At 41.6% G+C, this 23920-nt stretch overlaps 1 protein-coding gene across 1 annotated transcript; it reads right to left on the bottom strand.

Moving 5' to 3' along the window:
* Window positions 1-5059: 5059 nt before the first annotated feature.
* On the bottom strand, window positions 5060-19354 carry FRRS1L (ferric chelate reductase 1 like). The gene is made up of 5 exons (XM_020804913.3): window positions 19049-19354; window positions 16891-16975; window positions 14058-14196; window positions 8862-9108; window positions 5060-7613 (listed from the first exon to the last, which is right to left on the bottom strand). The coding sequence occupies exons 1-5, from the start codon at window positions 19305-19307 to the stop codon at window positions 7441-7443; spliced, it is 903 nt and encodes a 300-aa protein (XP_020660572.3). The 5' UTR covers window positions 19308-19354; the 3' UTR covers window positions 5060-7440.
* Window positions 19355-23920: the final 4566 nt, after the last annotated feature.

Below are 23920 nucleotides of genomic sequence, written 5' to 3'. Positions count from 1 at the left end.
GTTCGACTGCGGGGTAGGGGTGGGGGGGTAGCGCTCCACTCGCATGCCCAGGGAGAGGGCTCCACGTGCCACCTGTGGCACGCGTGCCATAGGTTAACCATCACTGGTATAGGGTAATTTATCAACTTGTACCCAGTGTGGTGTAACGCAGGGGTCCCCAACCCCAGCCCACAGCCCAGTGCCAGTCTGTGGGCTTTGCAGGACCAGGTCGTGGAGACAGATCTCTTGCCCCCTTGAAAACTGGATTATAGACCGGCCAATGAGCATGGGTACGAAATTAAAAGATGCCTGCTTCTTGGGAGGAAAGCAATGACAAACCTAGACAGCAGAGACATGACCTTGCCGACAAAGGTCCACAGAGTCAAAGCTACGGTTTTTCCAGTTGTGATGTATGGAAGTGAGAGCTGGACCATAAAGAAGGCTGACCGCCGAAGAATTGATGCTTTTGAATTATGGTGCTGGAGGAGACTCTTGAGAGTCCCCTGGACTGCAAGGAGAACAAACCTATCCATTTTGAAGGAAATCAACTGCTAATTTCTCACTGGAAGGACAGATCCTGAAGCTGACGCTCCAATATTTTGGCCATCTGATGAGACGACTCCCTGGAAAAGACCCTGATGTTGGGAAAGCGTGAAGGCAAGAGGAGAAGGGGATGACAGAGGACGAGAGGATTGGACAGTGTCATCGAAGCTACCAACATGAATTTGACCAAACTCCAGGAGGCAGTAGAAGACAGGAGGGCCTGACATGCTCTGTTCCATGGGGTCACGAAGAGCCCAACACGACTAAACAACTAAACAGTTGTCTATGCCAGAGGGTGTCCAAAGTTTTGAGTATGAGGGCCACATTGTATATTTTCAACATTTTTTACACATGCACACCCCCTACCCGGACACTCGCCTGCATGCATGAACACATGCATGCGCGCACGCACACACCAGACCCCTGCCTGCCCCTACCCCTGCCCAGACACCCCCCTGCCTCCCATGCCCATGCGCTGAAGAGAGTGGGCTGGATAAAATAAGGCAGGCCAGATGTGCCTTGTCGTCTGTAGTTTGGAGACCCCTGGTCTATGCTAACAAGCCCTCTGAAAGTGTAGGAGCAGTGTTAATAATGTAACTGCTATTTCTGCTTCGTTTCATTTCATTCTGCCCTACTCCCAGAACCAGTGCACGTACACACTTATTGTGTCAATATTTTGCTCCATATTCCTGAAAAACTGGGGTATGCCTATGAAACTCAAGCCAAATAAAACGTGTTACTCTTAAAGGTGCCATAAGATTATTTGTTGTTTCTATATGAAAACTGTAATGGGTCTGTGGAGCCTTGGGACTACATTTCCAACAGCACCTGCTACATCTCTAATTTTGGGACTAATGTTTGAGGAAGGGGACATGAACAGGAACACTCATTGAGAAAAAGAACCACAGTCTAAACAGGTGGAACAGATGTGCTTTATTAGGACTCTCTGAACAAAAGTAGAACCAGTATGGTATAGGAGACAGGATGAAAACTAGGATCCAAGAAATCTGGATTCAAATATGCATTTTGTCATGGAAGCACTCTGGAGGGTGGCAATGGTAAACCTCTTCTTTAACTTATGTTAAAATGGGATGTGATTTGCATAAGAATAACTATAGTGGAATCCAAAAAGGGTGATGTCATTCCTGCCTGTCCATCACAGCAGCTAAGGGGGAGGAGCCAAGGATAGAGCAGGAGGGGCGGAGTTAGAGTGTCAGTTAGGGAGTTGAAGGGACAGTTAGAGACAGTTAGAGTTAGGGAGAGGTAGAAAGAGTCAGGGACCAGAAGATGTACAGAGAGTGTTTGGGTTTAGGAACAGGTTAAAGAGGTTTAGGAGAGAATATTGAAAGTAAAACACATGTAACAAGCAGATTGAACTCCTAAGCATAACAAGAGAGGTACAACATTGATAGTAAGGTGATTGACTACATGATCTTAAAAGTATTAACACCTGATCCAATTTACATATGATTTCCTGTTGAAGAATAATAAAAGAATACTTAATCAATCATAAACCCTGCTTCCTAAAGTATATGACCTTTTGGGGTGGCAGTTCCTGTGTGGGACTTGAGGTGGTATTAAGAGAATACCTGGTGGCAGCCAAAAGGGCGTGTTTACCTGTGTGGAGCCCCAGGAAATAGGGGCCACAAAGGGGTGATCACCACAATAACAAACATAAGTAATCCAAAATTGGTTGCTGTATAAGTCCGTTCATATAGATATATTCAAAATTCTAAGGCCGTGGTTCCCAGCCTTGGGTCCTCAGATGTTCTTGGACTACAACTCAGTAATCCTGGGCTGCATAGCTAATGATGGAGGTTTCTGGGCGTTTTTGTCCATGTGAGGACCCACAGTTGGGAAATACTGTTCTAGTGAATCAAAAAATAATGCCTAATGTGTCACTAATGTTATATAGGCCTATTGCTGAATTAGCAAATACACCTCACGCGTGAAATCACTTTTTTGTTAGCTACTGCCAATGTTATTGCTCGAATCTAGCAGCGTTAATTCCATGGTTGCTAACACTGAAATGCCTTTTCAGTTTGGCTCCACTCCCAATCAGACAAATTTCTGATTTATAGTATTTGTTACCATACTTTATATTTTATACTTGTAATAGTCCTGGCGCCAACGTGTGGCCCTGGCACAAAAAACTGTAAACACTGAAGGAGTGTCTTAGTGGTTTACATCCTGTGGCTTAGTGTAGTAATTTGCAGCTAGAGTAGGCTGATTAAATAATAGAACTGATCAAGGAGCTGACTCACCAAATTCCCACTTATTCAGTGGTCTTATTCTAGTTGTGACTTACTACTGTATACTAAGTGACAGGAATTCAGCCAATAGATGTTTAGTGTGGGCACATTTCACCTTAATCATGTCTCTAGGAAAAGGAAAGGGAGAATTCTATGGAATTCTATCTGTTGAGCTTCTTCTGCCAGAGTTTTGAAATAATTAGTTGTGATCAATTAATTGTAACTCCATTTTCTAGTAACAAAGGCGTAATAAACTCTATTACAAATTTAATTTAATAAAAGTGAACTTTATTTCCTTTGTTGGGTAACCATGAATTCTATGATTTTTTATTATTATTTAAAAACTAGAGCAACTCACTCATTTAAACTGAAATTGCTCTTTTTTGCTTTGTGGCTGGGGATGATCTACCTCATTTTTAGCAGATCTTGGGCACATATTCCACCCATCTTGTCACTATACCATTGTTTGGTAATTAAGAGGAAAAAAATCCAAAGACGCTATGTGCTATCAAGGCACTTCTAACATGTAATGACTATGAGTTACTGACTTCCAAAATGTCCTGTCATTAACTGCTCTGCTCAGATCTTGCAAACCAACAGTATCTAGTATTTTAAAATAGTTTAACACCAGAAATTGAAACTCTTTTTAATGCCTGTTTGGCTAGGAATTAAAACATTCTCCTGAGAGTCATTCTATTTGCTCTTGACTGTTTAGTTCTCCTCCCCACTCCCATTTTTGTGGAAATGCTTATGTTTAGAATGTTTGTGCTGACAAGAAAGCAAAAAACTCAAGATTTTTCCCCCTCAAAGTATTTTAGAAGTATATTCAAAGTACTGTATTAGAGCCCCAGATGCCTGGTTTCCTTCCAAATTAAAAAAAAGAATGGCTGGAACTAACCTTTTTTGAGGTAAGTAAGTTTAGCCTTTTCAGTATATTTGATCTGTTTTAAATCTGTAGACAGAAAACACTGCACATATCTGCACAGGGTGTGTGTGGTAAAACAGCATTATTTAAAAAATCATAACTCAAGACCCATTTGTCCACATGTCCCCATGTATGGGAAACCGTAAGAGCAGACTGTCTGCTACATCTATGCCAAATGTGATGCTGATCTGAAGTCAAGTTTCTAAGATATAAGTTTTTGTTTGGGACACCCATTTTTTGACTTGACTTGCAGAATGCTGAACTGGGCTATTGCACAATATTGCTGCGCACCTATGCAGCAGTAATGAATTAAACATACGCTTGTGCCATTCACACAAATCATTTTCAGGGGCACTCAAAAGCACCTCAAAAAGCCAGACAGATTTTCACCAAATTTGGAGGGTATGTTTGGAATGGTATGAATTAAAAATATGTTTGTGGCAGTCACAAAGATTATTTTGGATATCTCATAGAGACAGATTTTCACCAAATTTGGAGGACATATTTGGGATGGTTTAAATAGAGACACAGACTGTATGTCCTACATTAAAACAAAACACTTGACAGCTTTTATTTTCATTCTATATAGAATCATGTGGACATCATTTCAATGAGCTTAGTTCAAAAATTCACATCATTTGAATTACATTATATTTTTATAGGTGGGGCTTCCAAATGTTAATTAACTGGGGGCAATACTGACTTGAGGGTTTCTGGGCGTTTCACTCATTGGATAAGCTGAGTGAGTGCCAAGATGGAGAGAGAGAGAGAGAAATTAGCATGGAAGAAATGCACAGAGGGAGAGCACAGGGATGAGATTAGGACTCATGGAATTTTAACCTGGACAAATTTGGGTTCATTTGCTGTTTATGATACAGAAACATATGATTAGATTTGGTACAAATTCTGCAGTGGCAACATAAGCATAAGAGTCTTATGCATTTTTACTTATAAATTTCAGTGGATGAGAGGACATCTGATTTTTTTCCCTTTATGGATTGGGGGACATCTGGTTTTTTTCTTTCTTTCTGAGAATTTAGTCACATGAAATAAATGCACCATAATAGCACATGTCTTTACCACTGAAGGATATTTCCAGAGCAGGACAGAAATGGTCTCAGGAGGAACATCAACAAACAGGAGATGTTTCAATGACCTAATAATTAAAATTATTTACATACTCAGAACAGAAACATATTTTGAAAAAAAAGAAAAAACTTAATTATTTGCATAATCTGCCACAGGGTGAATGCCTGAAACACAGTGAAGTAAATGTACTGAAATATATCCATGGATACACATTATCGAAATAATGACTATTTGTGAACTATAAGGACTAAGAAAGAAAACCAAAAGGTAATTTTCAAGTTAAACATTATGTTTAATTAACTCATCTTGTTACCTGTATTTCATACAGAAAACCTGACATATGGATCTCATCTTACATTTTATGTATTATTTCGTAGAAATACATATTAGTTTCTTTTGCTTCTTCACTTATATATAGTTGCTCTGTGTTCATAATTCTAAGGAACAGATGATTGCTTGCAATACTTTCCAATGATGACTTTCTTCAACGAAACCTACATTTTCTTATTTTTGAAGATATCATAAAGGGATAACGCAAAATAAAGTTGCATTTGCCTACTTCTTTCACTTGCTTTATGCACATTTACAAAGATATCCAATTGAGGAAAAAGTGAGTCAACATATACACAAACATAAATATCTTCTTACTTCTTCACACTTACCTGATATGACACTGCTTTTTTCCAAAATGAGAAAAATATGCTTTCCAGACTTGAAAGCTGGCTGTTTTCACATGCTTATATATATACATATGTATATATGTAATAAAAACTTTCCATGATACTAATTATGTCTGCCTCACTAACTAGTGGACATATCTGGCCATTTTTGTAGATCAGTCTGTTAATTCTGGTAGCAAGCCAATTAACACTGTGCATAAGAACTGCCCTTGAGTATTTGTCAAGGGAATTTGAAAAGCTGGTGGTTTTCAGCTCTGTACATCTTTAAGACTACACACAATTTTACTGGAAAGGTAAAATCACTCTTTCTTTGGAAGAAAAAAACCTATATCATAATATGTCAAGACAGTAATTAAATAAACTTATTAGTATGGTGCATAGTGAGAAAAAGGGAATTTAAATTTCAGAAATGAAACTAGGCATGTTTCTCATAATTCTCCACTGTCAACATCAGAGCTTTTAAAGTTATGTGGCTTAGTGGACTCCCTCTGCAACCCCCTGTGAACGAGATGACATAAGTGGGTGTGACCATGCCCTCTGACACCATCAGGCTGAGATCAAAATAAGTGGAGTTCTTCCACCTGGAATCCTTTGTGCACAGCAGGAGACGAAGCTGAACACGTTCCATATGTGTTGTTTCCGACGCATTTTTGTATCATCTGGCAGGACAAAGTTCCAAATAGAGTAGTCCTAGAACAAGCTGGAATTTTTAGCATGTATACATTACTGAAACAGCAACATCTACGTTGGCTCGGGCATGTCGTGAGAATGGCTGACGGTCAGATTCCAAAAGGTCTCCTGTATGGAGAATCAGTGCAGGGAAATCATCCCAGAGGAAGACCACCACTGTGATACAAGGATATCTGCAAGTGGGATCTGAAGGCCTTAGGAATGGACCTCAACAGATGGGAAACCTTGACATCTGAGCGTTCAGCCTGGAGGCAGGTGGTGCAGCGTGGCCTCTCCCAATTTGAAGAGACACTTGTTCAGCTGGCCGAAGCAAAGAGGCAGTCCTGAAACCAGCAAAATCAGGGAGCTGGACATATTGTATTTGTTTTCAGTGTAGAAGGGATTCTCACTCTTGAATTGGCTTCTCAGCCACACTAGACGCTGTTCCAAGTCCTCTATTCAGAGCACGTTACCATAGTCTCTTGAGACTGAAGGATGTCTAATCTAATCTAATCCACTTGGCACTTTAACAGGGGAATCATGTTTGCTCCACTTCTCTAGGTAGAAAAAAAATAAGAAGTGAAGCTGACTGCCCTTAGCTAGCCTTCTCATGTAAGGGGAAATAGAGAAAAGTACTCTTAGCCAGAGCTTGCAAAAGGAAATGGAGATTAGGTGGCTTTACTCTTCCCTGTGCATAGAAGGGGAAGAGGGGTGAAGAACTTTGAGCCACCACCTGCAAACATCAACTGACAGCACAGGTTCACAACCCCTCAGAGAATCAGCAGCACAAACAACCAAGAAACTATTCCCTTCATGGTGGTCTCTGGCGTGGAGCTTAGAGGACAGAGGAGGCACATAGCAGTCTGGAGCTTGCCTGTGGGCATGATAGGGAAACTCTGTGGGCCAGATATTGACCCACAAGCCAGATTTTGACTCAAACCCCCCCAGTTTTACACAATGTAATCCAATGCATATTTACTAAGAATGTCCCATGGTACATGGTGGACCTTACTCTTTAGTAAGTATGTTTTGGAACGTAGCCTGAATGTTTCCTAAAAGAAGCTCTATGTCTACTAAAAATGCTTGCTAAATTACAATTGTTCCTTGATTGTTCTCAAATATCACAATTATTTGGCACACGTATATGGCTCAGGCAACAGTGAGCTCACAATATTGCTGTTTGAGAAACACAAGCTGTCAAGAAATAACAAAGTGTCCAGCAGTATAAACTCCATTAGAAAAAGCTCTCATGCGGAGCAAAGCTCACCAACAAATTGTCTCAGTTTGCCATACATACTTGTCATTATGGGGTTCCCATCAATAAATAAAATGTCAGTGCAACAATAAGCAGCAAGCAGAATGGAGAAGAGAAGGTCTGATAGGCAGCAGATGGCATGAAAATATCTTCATACTTGTAAATACTGACCACACGCTCTGAGACAGGAGGAGAATCAATGTCGTGTCGAGTTATAGAACCTAAAATAGTTAAAGGACAGGAAGAAAATCTAGTAATCAAATAGCTTATAGAGTAATTTATTACATACTTGTATTCAATTTTCACAGAAAACTGTAATCCAGAAGCCAAATGATAAATCAGTCTTATAGCAACCACTTCATTAGATTGCACCAAAACAGAATAAGCAGAGCTTTCAATCAGCTCCTGTCCCCAAATGGTTCCTTGTTCTTCTCAAGTTTAATAAAGAAGCAAAGTGGGGGGGGGATCTATCTTCCTACCAGCAGAATAGTTTCTATCTCAAGTTAGTCAAGTTGAGATCTGGTGCTTGAGATTCTTTTCTGTTGCTCCCTTCTCCTCTTTTCCACTTGTTTCTGTTATTCCATGTAGCTTTTGCTTAAGCTGGGATGTCTTTGTTCCCCTCTTATGTTGCTCAGCCAGGAATTCTATGTCAGAGCGCAGGATGCAACCAAACCCACCTGAAGAAAGGTTGCCTCCAGTTCTTTTCTTCTACAATTTGAACAATGGCAAAAACTTTCTAAAAGCTAACTTTGGTTTTCTTCACATCACTGGATTTCAGAATTACCATATTTTTCTGTTTATAAGATGACCCAATGTACAAGATGACCCCCCCCTTTTCTAACTCCAAATTAGAAAATTTGATCCCTGTTTTCCCCTTCCTCTTGCTAAGCCATGGAGGTCAGCAAAAGGAAGGAAAAACAGGGATCAAAGGCTCCCTTTGACCGCCACTTTTCTTTGCCTTTTGCGAAGCCACGGGCCCTAGCAAAAAGGAAGAGAAGGCTCCCTTTGGGTAAAGGCTGCATGATTGCACCCTTTGATCATGAAGCAGCCATGAAAGGGCTTCAGGATCAAAGGGTACTATCATGCAGCCCTTTGACAGCTGCTTTACCTGAAGGGAGCCTTCCCTTCCTTTTTTGCTAAGCCCTGTGGCTTCTCAAAAGGCAAGGAAAGTGACTGCCTTCTGTGTATAAAACAACCCTCAATTTTTCGTCTAATTATTTAAGGAAAAGGTGTCGTTTTATACACAGAAAAATATGGTATTATTTTGAATTAGCTGCCAAAGGAATATTTGAATAATGGCCATGGAACCTCTGTGCATGGCAGAACATTTGGACTGTTTGTTGGGCACCACCACTGTAGAAAAACCATCTTCCAGACAGATTGTCTACTGTTACTGACCAAGGAACATCTGAAATAGGCCTCACCATTATTTTACAGTAATGGAATGAAACACAAGGAAACCAACATACCTTGAATTGCTGGACCCCAAGCAAATAAATAGTACCAGCTCAGATGAAGGTCCACTATAGTTTCATCCCTGGGAACCTTCACAGGCCGCTTGAATCGACATGTTACACGATTGTTTTCAAAAATGCCCTCTTCATCTCTAGCAGGATTCCTCTGTATCTCTTTAGCCCACTGACCAACATTGTAAAAGTGATGTATTCTGACTCTTCCATTGTCATCATGAACACAGGCCATAACATCATCTCCGCCCTAAATGAAGAAACTAAGTAAGAATTACACTGTGACACACCAGTTCTATTCCCACAAAAATGGAAATCTTGTTCACATCTGCAAGTCACTATGAGGCAAATAATGTTAAAGACTTGGTTACTTATGTAATTATGGTTCTTCGAGTGGTAATCCATGTATTCACACAAAATGGGTGTGTGCACCAGTGCGACACCGCTTCGGAAAGTTCCAGAGCCTCAAAAATGAAAGTGCCTCAGTCTATACCGCATGAGCGTGGCCCCACTTTCCTCAGTCCCAGCTGTCTGCCACAAGAAAAAAAATGCGGAAGAGTGGAACAAGAAGGAAGGTGGGCAGGATTGTGTGGATACATGGATCCCCATTTGTGAAGCTGGGAGTAACCCCAGGGGTACTCTACAAGGTGTACCATCTGTCTCTCAGGGCAGAAAAGCAGAGGAGGAGACAGAAACTATTGAAAGAGGGCTGAAGCAATTAGAGATAGGAACAGAGTCACTAGAGGGTGCCATTTGGGCAGGAAAAGAGAATAAGAAGGAGGGAGAGAAGGGAGTAGTCGAAGAGAGGGAGAGAAAGAGGTATGTTGGACAGAAGAAGATGTACAGAAAGAAAGTGAGGATTTGGTAGAAATAGTTCAGGAAGATCCATGGACTGGAGAGTGGGTCGAATTTAGAGTATCCCGAGAATATGCTGAGAAGGAATGGAAAAGGCAAGTATATAAGAAGGCACCATACTGGGATGAAACAGAGGAGAGGAAAAGAAAGAAAGAATATAGAGCATGGATAAAAAGGGGAAGAGCAAGCAAGGGAACAGAGGAGATGTTTGACATCAATGGTGAGACCCTGTGGGCCAAGTGCTTTCAGACCCCCAGTGAGACAGAACAAAAGCAGGAAAGTTTGGGAGCCGCAGGTGGGCTGGGTGTACCAACCCCAACCTTAATGTGGATGGACAATGTACTGGATACTTCAGGCACCAGACACAAATGGACGCTTGACATTAAAAGTTCATCTCTTTTGTTTCAAGGAGAGTTACATGGTTTGACTAAAGTTAAAACATATGATCAGTTGTTACAAGCTGAAACCGATGATAAGCAAGTGATTAAAACTGACGACCTGTTAGAGAATAAACCTGTTTTATTAGAAGAGTTTGGTCTCTCACCGCCTTCTTTATGTAAGAACACAAAGAGAGAGGAAAAGGACATAAAACATAATCACACCATTCAAAGAACCATAGTTACAAAATGGTTGACTAGCAAGCTATAGATTGGAAGTAGGAGTTAGGCTAAAACAGGCTGTCCAAATGCTGCATCTTACTGAGCTCTAAGATCTAATCTATAGTGTGTGACAAAGATCATTGGATGGAACCAAGTTGCTGCTCAGCAGATCTCACACCCTGAATAAAGCCCATAGAGGAGCAAATTGCACTTGTGGAGTGACTGTGGAAGCTCCGAGGTAGGGGCTTGTTTGCTAGTTCATAAGTCAGTGCAATTGCCTGAGTTATATATTTAGAATATCACTGAAAAGAGACCAGGTGTTCCTTCCTAAGACCTTGGTAAGAGAACAAAAGTTTAGCTGTTTGTCTAAAATCTTTTGTTTTGTTTAGGTAAAAGGCCAAGGCTCCTTTGACATCCAGGGAATGAAGGGACCATTCAAGGTCATTCTGTGGAGAAGGATAAAAGAGAAGGATAAATGGGTTGAGAGATGGGGAAACGGGATGCCACCTTGGGTATGAAGGCAATGTTTGTATGGAAAGTAATCTTATCATGAGAGAAGACGAGGTATGGCGAGTCACAGTGAAGGGCTGTAAGTTCTGCAGCCCCATGAGCCAATGTAAGGGCCACAAGAAGTGCTACTTTGAGCGTTAGTAGGCAGAGGTCCATTGCAGCCAGAGGTTCAAAGGAGTGGCTCATGAGCTGTGATAGAACTAAGGAAAGAAAACACAGGTCATGAGGAGGGAGCTCATATCTGGGTAGGGATTCTGAAGGGCCTTGAGAAACTTCTTAATGGTTTGATGTTTGAAGAGTTGTGAAGATGAGTGGCTAGCTGGTTGATGCACCACTATGGCTGCCATACAAGAGGTGGAAAGTCCCTTCTGTTTGAGGTGGAACAGGAAAGTAAAGACAGTGGAGAGAGCTGCTGGTGAATAAGGCCAGCCCTGTGCCAATGCATAAAGTTGGAAACATTTCCATTTATAAGCATGTAGACAGTTAGTCGGAGAAAGCCAGACAGTTCCAGAAAAATATCTACTTCTGCTTCATTGACTATGCAAAAGCCTTTGACTGTGTGGACCACAGCAAACTATGGCAAGTACTTAACGAAATGGGAGTGCCTGACCACCTTATCTATCTCCTGAGAAACCTATATGTGGGACAGGAAGCAACAGAACTGGATATGGAACAACTGATTGGTTCAAAATTGGGAAAGGAGTACGACAAAGCTGTATATTGTCCCCTGGCTTATTTAACTTATATGCAGAATACATCATGTGGAAGGCTGGACAGGAAGAATCCCAAGCTGGAACTAAGATTGCCAGAAGCAATATCAACAACCTCCGATATGCAGATGATACCACTCTGATGGCAGAAAGTGAGGAGGAATTAAAGAACCTTGTAATGAGGGTGAAAGAGGAGAGTGCAAAAAACGGCCTGAAACTCAACATCAAAAAAACTAAGATCATGGCCACTGGCCCCATCACCTCCTGGCAAATAGAAGGGGAAGATATGGAGGCAGTGACACATTTTACTTTCTTGGGCTCCAAGATCAATGTAGATGGAGAAAGCAGCCACGAAATTAAAAGACGCCTGCTTCTTGGGAGGAAAGCTATGAAAAACCTTGACAGCATCTTAAAAAGCAGAGACATCACCTTGCCGACAAAACTCCGAATAGTCAAAGCTATGGTTTTTCCTGTCGTGATGTATGGAAGTGAGAGCTGGACCATAATTTATTTATTTATTTATTTAATTTATACCCCGCCTATCTGGCCCACCGGACCACTCTAGGCGGCTTCCAAATATGAAATCAAATAATAAAACATAGACAAATACATAATAATCAAACAAGAACAGCAGTAAAAATAAAAAGGAAAAGTAAGAAAAAATCAAGAGTTGGGTGGAGGGAAGGCCTGAATAAACAGCCATGTTTTTAATTGGGTTTTAAAGAAGCAGACCACCGAAGAATTGGCGCCTTTGAATTGTGGTGCTGGAGGAGGCTCTTGAGAGTCCCCTGGACTGCAAGGAGAACAAACCTATCAATTATAAACGAAATCAACCCTCAGTGCTCACTGGAAGGACACATCCTGAAGCTGAAGCTCCAATACTTTGGCCACCTCATGAGAAGAGAAGACTCCCTGGAAAAGACCCTGCTGTTGGGAAAGTGTGGGGCAAGAGGAGAAGGGGACGACAGAGGATGAGATGGCTGGACAGTGTCTGCGAAGCAACCAACATGAATTTGACACAACTACAGGAGGCAGTGGAAGATAGGAGGGCCTGGTGTGCTCTGGTCCATGGGGTCACGAAGAGTCGGACATGACTAAACGACTAAACAATGATCACGAGACAGTTAGTGGAGAGGCATCTTGCCTGGTACTTGGCAGCTCAGTATCTTGCAAAATTAAGAGGTTTATTGGATCAAAAGTGAACTGTCATGTTCACATTGGTGGGTAGAAAAGTATGGAATGAGGAACATAGGAAATTTTGTTTAAACTATTCTTTGTGGGAAGGCAGCCACTTGTGCCAACACCAAAACCACCCAGCAGGCCTACCATCTGTGTAGCTCTTACTAACAGAATATGTTTGTTCCATGAAGTTAAGTGGGATTTTACACTTTCACAAGAACAGAAGCACTAGTTTCAGTTTTCTAATGGATCTGAATGCTTCATATTCTGGATTCTTACAACTAGTACACCTGTTCATGTGAAAATGCAAAGTTTACTTATTCCCATGCAAATGCATTCTGTCAGTTTCAGGTAAATGAAAATAGTCAAGTAGAAAGTTATGCATTTACTATGCAAACCTACAATGTTTTTAAAAAAACCTGACTGAAATCCTGCTAGCGTAAAATTACACTGCAGAAGCTGGATGATCTCATCATCTAACAACTAGTATCTTTAACTGAATTAAATTTAAAACTTCTGTGTCTCCTTTCAGCTTCTGAAGCTCCCTAGGATCCATTTTGCCCTTGGGAATCTTTAGGAGCTTTTGGATGGAAGGGGCTTTTAATATTGGAAAATCACTGCCAGCATAAAGCCTAAACTTTACTTAAGATAAAGTGTTAAGATGAATGGCAATACTGTGGGAGTGCTCCCTAGTCCTATGTTTCTGCCAAGTTTAGCCACTCTAGAGGTTTCATGCTGTCTTTAGTGTCTTGTGGAACTGTCTGTTAGCAACTGCAGATACCGATGCTATAAACTTATATTCCTTTCTATGCCTGAAGAAGGTTCTGACCATAGTAATTTAATAGGGATTCTTGACACAGGAAGCCCTATATGAGTATTCAAATCACTATATTAGTTATCAGTAGGAGCACAGTAGGGCTGCATTTCCTGGCCTCTTCACTCATTTGCATCCCTAGTGTCCAGGACACTGTATGTCATGCACTGGAGATAAAAATTCTGAGGTCAGTTTTAAAATATTAACACACAGTTACAAGAGTCCATGGCAGATCTGAAGCCTTAAGAGTTAGCTGACTTCAATTAGGACAACCTTGGATCTGAGTCACCTGAGATTCCAAAGCAGTCTGAATCTCCATACTCAGAAATACTCACTTTGGAGCCATGTCTCACCTAAATCAATTTCATGGGCCTAGTGTTTATCTCCTTTTGCTAAGCACCCAGTCTACCCATAAAAGAGAAAGGCTTTGTCTATTAAAATTATTTTGCTGAATATTCCATCTCCAGAGAAAGGCATGTCCTTTTTATCCCAAACAGATCAATGCTTACTTGAATTATTAACACTTTCTTACCATTTTCTTATCTGAAGAAAATCCCACAGCCACCCAGCCATCTGTCTCAGCGCTCAACTCAAATTCTATGTCAGCTCCTATTCTGCGATAACTGAGAAAGTAATCGCAAGTCTCTGCATTGCATCCTGGTTTACCATACCTACAGGTGACAGAGGAAACAAAACATAACTTCCTGCAATTCAGAAATATCCAATGAACTGAAGTTTTTGCGTACATCCAGGTGGAAAAATTGCTACTGACATAATGCTACACAATAATGGCTAATGAATCCAGGTTGACTAGGGCTGCAGTCCATAACCAAGCATACTTAGGATATTGCACTTATAGACTTCAAATAATTGTGCTCACCTGCAAGCTTCTTTTATTATGATCAGGGCCTGCATGATGTTTTTACATAAAGTAAAAACATGTCAAAATATGCATTAGTTACTACAATCATGAATAATTATTTATAATTATTTAATAATTAATTATAACAAGAACTTCACAAGTGTACGTTTGTCAGCAGGTTAACTGAAACAGCAATCCTAAACTTACAAAATCTGATGCAGATGGGAGGGAGTGACTCCAATGGTAACCTACTCAACTCCAACCTCTCCCCAAACAAATACTAGCTTACAGTTAGCTAAGGGAGTTAAAACAAATACTTTTAACTCCCTTAGCTAACTGTAAGCTAGTTGATAATCCTGGAAGATCCACAGCTTGCAAAATGGCAGCCGAAAGCCAGATCTTCAAAAATGAAGGAAATAAGTGTCATTGTCTGACTGCCTGGTGAATGAGTAAAAAGGAACAGTTGACTCATGGTGAAGCTGGATACAATTCAAAAGAGTTCAAAACTTGTTGCCCATGCTGTCTCCTGAGTAATCAGTCCCATCACATTCACAGATGTGTCTGAAGGGGACACAAGAGAGGGCCTTCTCTGTTGCTGCTCCCAGACTCTGAAACTCCATGTCATGGGTGGCCATGGGAGGGGAGATATAAATAAACAAATAAATGCTCATGTAAAAACAATGCATTTTCACTGCTTCTGTCATCATTATCATCACTGGTAATTGCTGTTCTTATTACTATTACCCTACCCTCATACAGTGAGCAATGCAAGTGCAATCTGTCATTGCCCCTATCGGACTGGATCAGAACTGCTGCAGCAAATTTGTTTTCTCTTTCTTCAGAGGATGGGGGTTCAAGCTGAAGTATTCAATAACAAGAAAACTCCCTGCTGGTAGAGCAGTTTGACAGGGGACTAAAATATTTCAGAAGAAAGTTGAGTCTCCTCTCCTTCTTCCAATATATTAAAGACTGGGTGTCCAACTGTTTGGGATGCTTTAGCTGTGGATTCCTGCATTGGAACAGGTTGGGATTAGACTATGCTTGGGTCCCTTCCAACTCTACAGGTCTGTGATTCTAGGGGCACATGTAGACACATATATGCATATGTGCTGATGTGTGTATACAGAGTGCATAACATAGGGAAATGTGTGTTTATGCATTTGTTGCACCCAGCCCTTTGCCAAGAAAAAATGTGCTCTTCAAAGTAAAAAAGCTTGTGTGCCCCTGCATACTTAATAGAGTCCTTTAAGTGTCATAAGCCCAATGGAGAATTAAACCTTAAAGCTACACGTCTGAGGCAGTGCTTTCCTTGTCAGAGTTTGAGGGGAAAAATAAGTTCCATTTTATTTTAATTTTCTGATTAATTACATATATCTATATTCTTGATATCTACACACACACATTCCAAAACTTATTATCTCTCAAAATGTATATGTACTTTGAATGTACTGTATTATTATTCAAAATTTACACTATAATTTATATGCAGCCTTCAACCACAGGGTTGTGCTCTTCCACATCCTTAATGCACAACTAACGTTTTCATGTGGTACCTATGTTACCATCTTAAGAAAGGAGCTTTAAAGAGAAGAGCTATACTAGAGATCTATGCTTTTAAATTAGCATGCAGATTTCAATGAAGTGTGTCACCTGTGGCAACTCTGCTTTTATAGATGAAATGCCCATTTAAGGCAGCTTACAGTCTGTTACAATAAAACAAGCAAATGTTTAATGAAGCAACCAACTAATAATAAGAAAACGAGAAGGAAAACTATTAAAAGAAAATTAAGTAAGAATGCTACAAAACTTACGCAATTTTTAATGTCTGTCTACAAATGTCAAGCAAATATTCCTGGGAATCATGGGGGATAATACCCTGTTTTCCCCAAAATAAATCCTAACCTGAAAATAAGCCTAGTATGATTTTTCAGGATGCTCATAATATAAGCCCTACTCCTAAAATAAGCCCCAGTTAAGTGAAACCCCACTCTCCACCATTGTGCAGCAACCAGAAGATGACATGACTGTATTTGAATAAATGTAGATTGTTGTACATGAAAAAAAAATAAAACATCCTCTGAAAATAAGCCCTAATGTGTTTTTGGAGCAAAAATTAATATAAGACCCTGTCTTATTTTCGGGGAAACACGGTATAATTGCCATGAAAAAAAGAGAGCTCTTTTTGTTATCTTCATCGATCAACTTTCTGAGAGAAGAAAAAGATGCCCAAAAGAGAGCTCTCAAGCTGGTTCACATGATGGGAGGCAATTCGTTGCAGTTTGATCCTAGCCATTAAAGTACTATAGGTGCACAAAAAGCATAAAATTCATTTTCAGCTCCAGAAATTCTACATGTCGTTGGACTTCTGGATTCAGAAATATTTTTAGTTATAAAGACACAATAATAACAAACATGTATTGATATGTTTTATGGCAAATCGCTTGGTTATATTCTGGGCTGTATTAGAATTTGTGACTAAATCTATGGTAAGCATCATACTAACCTAAAGCAGCCTTTTGTCTTTCCACAGTCATCCACTCTAATTCTTGCAAATGGATCCACTGGAGGTGCAGTAGGGAAAGGATAACCTTGAAGAATCAGAATGCAAAATTAAACAATTAACTTTAGACAAAATATTTTCATTTAATATGAGAAAGCTAATTAATGTGATTCCAGCAGCCATTTGTTATCAGGAGGAAATACAGGATTACAAAGGCATCAGGCTGAAGAAACCAGAAAGTATGTGCCATAACCAAAAAAAAAAGAAAAAAAAAAGGAAAGAGTAGTCTGTCTCTCCCCTTCACAGATTGCTGCCCTGTGGCGAAGGGGCTTGAGTAATTGTGGTCGGGTTCTGCTTCTGATTTGGGCAACTCCTCATTTGGCGCGGAAAATAAAACTGGAGACGTTTTAACTGTACTCATATCTCTATTTTCCCTACCTCTCTCGCCTCTTGAAGTGCTCTTTGCAACGTAAGATCATCTTGTTGCCAGAGCCTCGTTTGCTCCTGTGATGCCTATTTCAAAAAATCAGTTTTGTTTTCCTCCATGCCACATTCTCCTTGAAGGCCTTCTTTTAGTTGCAAGAACTTATTTATTTATTCATTACATTTATAGCCTGCCAATCTAGTCATATAGACTACTCTGGGCGTTCCAATCCAATCTCTCCCCAGCAACATTTCTCTAGACAAGCCTGGCACTATCCCAATTTTCAACCTTCAACATTCTTTTCCAATTTGCACGTGGGCCCAAGTCGTCTTACATGCCTTAGAGCAGTGGTCCCCAACCTTGGGCCTCCAGATGTTCTTGGACTTCAACTCCCAGAAATCCTAGCCGGGCACAGGTGGTGGTGAAGACTTCTGTGAGTTGTAGTCCAAGAACATCTGGAGGCCCAAGGTTGGGGACCACTGCCCTAGAGCACAGACTTCAGCAATCAACCTTGCCAAGCTTTGGTCTCCAGATGTTCTTGCACTGCAACTCCCAGAAATCCTAGTCGGTGCAGGTGTGGTGAAGGCTTCTGGGAGTTGTAGTCCAAGAACATCTGGAGGCCCAAGGTTGGGGACCACTGCCTTAAGAGTCCCCATGTATACATTTTACTACCAAGTCTTCTCCCAACATTGCCCCCCACCAAGTCGCGTACCAAAGTTTCCCCACACTCGGTATCTACAGTAATTTACTATGCTGAAACAAATCTCCATTGATTCAATGGGCCAACTGCAGTGCAATTTACTATGCTAAGCAGATGGATTTTGGCCACTGAAAACTTATACTCCCTACTTCAGCTGACTTACAGACACCGAAGTCGGTGGGTTTCAGGCGACGGAGGCAGGACAGTGTGGTCCGCATGGTGGAGCAGCTGCCCGCATGTCTTCCTTATGCCTCCACCTTCCCTTATTCAGCGCGAACTGTGAAAGGCACTCTTTCACCCCACCCCAGGACCTTCCCTTTGCGGCTTGCTCAGAGGCTCCGTGACAGTCTCGGCAAGCCTTTTTTTTGCCTGGAAAGCACCAAGTCACGGCGCCGGCTCCTCCGTGGCAGGGGCCATGCGGAGGCTACTCGGACAAGAAGCCGCTCCTCGGGTCGGCGCTGCGTGATTTCAGAGAGGACCGGACGCAACACGGAGGGCCTTTCTGTGACGTAGGGCCCTGCCCACGCGCCAGCCTTGACTCGGTTTCCATGGCAGCCGTTTAGTTCGTAGGGAACGAGCGGTCCAGGGCCCCGGGCGGCGAGGCGTCAGGAAAGCGTTTCTCCTCAAGGAGAAGCCTCGCCGCCCCTTTGGCACATCCGTCCTTCTGTCACAGCGGAATAGATGCGGTTTTACAAAACCAGCAACCCGCTCCCGCTCGTCTCCATCTCAACGCTCAGCCGTGGCTAGTAACAAGACCAGAGACAGCCTCTGTACATGTGCAGAAGGCCTTCCCACCCTCCGAGCCCCTCGCCTGCTCCTTATTCCGGCCTTCCCGCCGGAAACCAGGGGCGCTTCTCGGCTGCCGAGAGGCCGCAAAGGCGAGCAAAGGGTGCTCGTCCCTTCTCTCTGCTGGCTCCCTATAAGGTCGTCCTCTCTTCTCGCCCCGCACCGCCCCCGCCCGCGTCTCCTCCTCCTCCTCCTCGTCCCCCCTCAGACTTTCCTGCCCCCTGTCTTGGGCGCCTCGGCGGGCGGCTCACCCTCGTCGGAGAGGAAGTGCATATCGTAGAACTCGCTGGCGAAGGTGCCGTAGGAAGAGTCGTGATGCTGCTTGTCCGCTTGGGCCCCGCCTGGGTCAGGATCCTTCCCGCCGCCGCCTGCGGCCCTTGCCCCACTCCCGCCGCCGCCCTCCCCCGCGGGGCTAACCCAGGAAGAGGCGGCGGAGGCGGCGGGGCCGGCCACCAGCAGCAGCCAAGTCTCCCACCGGAGCCAGAACAAGGCTGCTGCAGACGCGGCCATGGCGGCGACCGCCCCCACCCCCGAGCTGGCTTCGTGCGCCGGCGCCTCCTCCCTCGTAGCTCCTCTCCCCCCCCCCCCCCCCATAAAGCATCCTTCAAGCAGGTTGCCAAGGCCAAGCCTCGGACTGGCAGGTGGAAAGAAAATGGCACGAGGATTATTTTTTTTTTTTTTTTAAAAAGATGATCGAAAGCTGGGACCACAATTTAAAAAAAAAAACGAGTCCTCTTTTATTTTATTCAGAGGATAATCTTTCCATCACATTATCTGCCTCCATAGATGGAACCCTAACAGGCAAGTATATGTGGCTTTCGAGTTCTGCCATGGCACAAAGGCATGGATGCTCATGTACCCTTGGACTTTTACATCCCTGCCAAAGAAGGATCACATTACAGAACACAAAAGTGTTACGAGCTCTCATGCTAAACTATTAAAACCACAGAATCCTTATTTCACACCATCACCTTGGTGGAAACTTCCCTTCATTATTTTTACCAGAGATCTGTGTAAACTAATGGTCAGATGGGGGTCTGAGTAAAAGGCAGAGCCATGAAATCAAGAACAATGGATCCTGAAGATTTCATATGAATTTTTGTGTGTGATCCTAGCCAAATCACCATTGAATAATAGATCCTATCATTGAGAAGGGAACCAGACAATGCTGCTCAGTCACCACTGTTGTTTATTTTAGCAGTGGAGATCTTTGCAAACAAGATTACACAAAACAGCTGAATTGAAGGTTTAAAGACAGAGGGATAAGAGTTTAAGCTAAGAAATTATGCAGATGATGTTGTTTTAACTATATCCAATCCATTAGCAAATAACAAAGTTTGGAGTCTACTCAGGCTTTAAAATTAACAGGAAAAAACTAAAAGTATAACAAAATTTTAACAAAACAAGAAGGCATTATAAACATTACAGGGTATGAACTCATGGATAAACCAATAAAGTATCTAGGTATTTACTTAGCAGGAAATAATAAAACACTATATAAGGATAATTATGAAAAAGGATGGAAAAATACAGAAAGATCTAAGAGGAAGGGCCAATCTAAAACTCTCCTGGCTGGGAAGAATATAGGCAATAAAAATGAATATACTGTATTGTAAAAAAAATTATTTTTGTTTCAAATGATTCCAATTACAATTTGGGAAACTTTTTTAGAAGACTGGCAAAACCAAATAAATATATTCATATGGAAAGTCAAAAAACCAAGGATAAGATGTAAAGTATTATAAGATGATAAGAAAAGGAGAGGGCTGGCAGTGCCTAATGTTCTTGATTTCATAGATTACTTTCTTCCTTCAAAATGGCAGATAAGACGTGTGATTGCGTCAAGAATCATGCATTGCTTACTTCAAGAATCATAGATTGCTTACTTCATGTCACTATCATAGTGCAGAGCCATGGACCTGAGGCTCAAGATTTTTACATGGGATCCACTTGATCCTGTAGGGAAATCATGGACCACATTCATGCCCGTAGACTGTGTTATAAAAATCATGGATTCTGTCAACAAGCTGCCACAGTAGAAACAAGCATACTGTACATTGAAGGCATACTTTCTCATGTATTGTTTGTATATTTTTACAGGGGGTCGCACAAAGTGCAATTGCATCATGCTTAAAACACAGAGCACATATGTAGTTAAAACTGTAAAAAAAGATTCCTCACTCTATCATGATGCAAAAGCATGGATCTGAGACGGACATGCTTTTTACTTAATATCCCCCTAGAATCATGAGTTTTACACCAAATTAGAGAATTCTCCAGATGAAAATTTAGATTAGATTGTTTATTTAAAATTGTGCGTGTACGGAACAGCAGAAGAGCAATACCCAAGTATTGTAAAGGTGTACAGAGTGTAAGGATTTTATATAGTTCCAGGTTTGACAGTTGGGTTATATATAGGGGGAAAATACAGACTATTCTTATTTCATTTACATTTTCCAAGATATACTTTTGTTAGTGATTACCCTACCTTGACTCTCCAAAGGCATTCAGCTCCCTAGTTCTCCAGTTCCCTTCTTGTCTTCATACTTTTACATTTCATGTAAAATCAGCAGCTGATGGCTACCTAACATAATATTTCTTTCTCATCAGGAAGGAAAGAAGCCAATTGCAATTTTGCTTGCACACTGGTGGTAAAGTAGTAGTTGATGGCAGAACAGGTTTCACCCGCACCCCACCCCATTCCAGGCCAGAGTTCTTTATTTCCTCATTTTCATTTTCCCCCCACTATTGGACCCATAATACATACCAATACTTTTGAATATTTGGATATGAATCAAGGGGGGATAGGCTACAGATTGAAGTGATTTGGTTGCTGTTTGATTGAGGATGAATCAAAGAAGATGGTATTTGCAAAAACCCTTGCTCATGCATGTATTCCTCCTATCTGTTTGCATAAGGAGGTATCTGGAATTTCTTCTCTCCGTGTAGCATGAGGACCAATTCACAGATCTTTTTTTGAAAACTGACATTGGCCAGAATCTCACTGAATATTTGTATATATAAATATTTGTATACATAAACATAAACAAAGTACTAAAGTGAGTAGATTTGAGATTTAAAGAGACCATGAAAGAATACATCTCAAGCATGCTCTAGGGTTTTGGAGGGGGGAGATAACCAGCTGAATGAATTTTATGCTCCATGTGGCGATCCCCCTTGTTGCCCCTTTATTTCCTTTGGGCTCCACAAAGGTAAACACGCCTTTTTCCTTCTTTTTGCTGCCACCAGGTACAGTATTTCTCCTAATACCACTACAATTCCCACACACAGGAGCTGCTCATATAACTTAGGAATCAAGGGTTTGATCAAATATTCTTTTATTAATGAGCAAATTCATAAGGAGAATCAAATATATAACTGTGTCAGGTATGCATATATTAGATCATGTATTCAATCACTGGTATTTCTCATGTTATGCTTATGTGTTCATTCCTGCTTGTTCAATATATTTTACTCTTTCAATTTCCTTTCTTAACCCCTTTTAGCTATTCCTAAACCCTAGCATTCTCTCCCCATCTTCTTGTCCCTAATTCTCCCTATCCCTATCTGATTCCAACTGTCCTGAACTGTCTCTTCTAACTCCCCAACTGTCATTCTGACTCCGCCCCTCCTGCTCTATCCTCTGATTGACATGCAGGAATGACGTCATCTTTTGGGTTCCGCTACACTCCAGAACACCCCTCAAAAATGTGGACCACCAGATTCTTTTGAAGTACCAACAATGGGCAAAAAGGTGGTAAAAGACAGTGCTCCTGAAACTGGTCAGCTAAAGTTGATAACAGAACAGCTCAAGATTATGCATCAGGAGTAGATAGAGGTGACAAATTCTCTGAAGGAGAAAGAAGAAGAGATCTCTGAAACACTTTCTGGCCTGGCAAATACATCAAATAATACCTTGAGCTGCAAAAGCATTTGGTTGTTGTACATTTGCCCACCAGACTTGGAACATGCAATCAAAATTTCTGCTTCTGAAAAACAGAGAAAGAAATTTAGCTTTTGTCTCAGGTGAAGTAAACAGTTTAAGGAAGGGACTAATTTGTTAAATTGGATCATAGACCTTTTTGCAACCCATTCCCAGCAAATTAAGATAGTTGTTGGATATTTGTTGGGGGCATTTTGTTTACCCGGCGGCCATTTTGAAACCGCCGATCAGCTGTTGGAAAATCGTCGTTTTGCGAAGAATTGGTTCCCGAAGCAGGGAACCAATCATCGGAAAGCGAAATTCCCCCATAGGAAACATCGTTTTGCGATCACAAAAGCGATCGCAAAAAGTTCATTGTAATACGGTTTTGTCGTTAAACGGGGCAATCATAAAGCGAGGCACCACTGTACAATGGGGCATAAAAGGCTCTTTTAAAAGTTCATGGACAAAATCTATGAGGAATCAACAATGTAGTTTTTATTTTCAGGTTCTCAATTACTGGAGTGTTTTTGTTTTGTTTAGTTTTGATCTAGTTTTGTTTTAGTTAATGCAGGGTGAGGAGTGTTTCTGTCTTGCGATGGATAGTTTTCACACAGAAGGGCAGAGTATTACTATTTACAATTTGAATGTACAGTAGGTCTCACAGTTATTCTTGAGAATAACTGTGAGACCTACAATCATTACAGATGCAAATGATACCTAAACCAAAATCATTTCTTTTAATACTAATGGGATGGAATCTCCAGTTAAGAGGCAGAAGGTTCAAGGGATGCTCAGACAGGAAAATGTAGATGTAACGCGGCTGGTGAGTGGTGGGGCCGCTAGAGAACACATCAAGCCGATTCTGTTTAAGTTACATTGGTTACCAGTTGCTGCCCAGGCCCAATTCAAAGTGCTTGTTTTGACATATAAAGCCCTAAACGGCTTGGGCCCTGGATACCTGAAGGACCACCTCCTTCCATATGAGCCTACCCGGCAGTTAAGATCTAGCCAAGGGGCCCTTTTGAAAGAGCCATCGCTCAAGGAGGTAAGAGGGATGGCTTGTAGACAAAGGGCCTTTTCGGCAGCTGCCCCCAGACTATGGAATGCCCTCCCGACTGAAATTCGTCTGGCGCTGACGTTGATGTAAATTCCCTCAGTGGCTTTTGATTATAAGAGGAAGCATATTCATGTTGGCTGA

Source organism: Pogona vitticeps, chromosome 6 (assembly GCF_051106095.1).
Source record: "Pogona vitticeps strain Pit_001003342236 chromosome 6, PviZW2.1, whole genome shotgun sequence".
NCBI lineage: Eukaryota > Metazoa > Chordata > Lepidosauria > Squamata > Agamidae > Pogona > Pogona vitticeps.
This window is presented reverse-complemented; position numbering and strand designations above follow the sequence as displayed.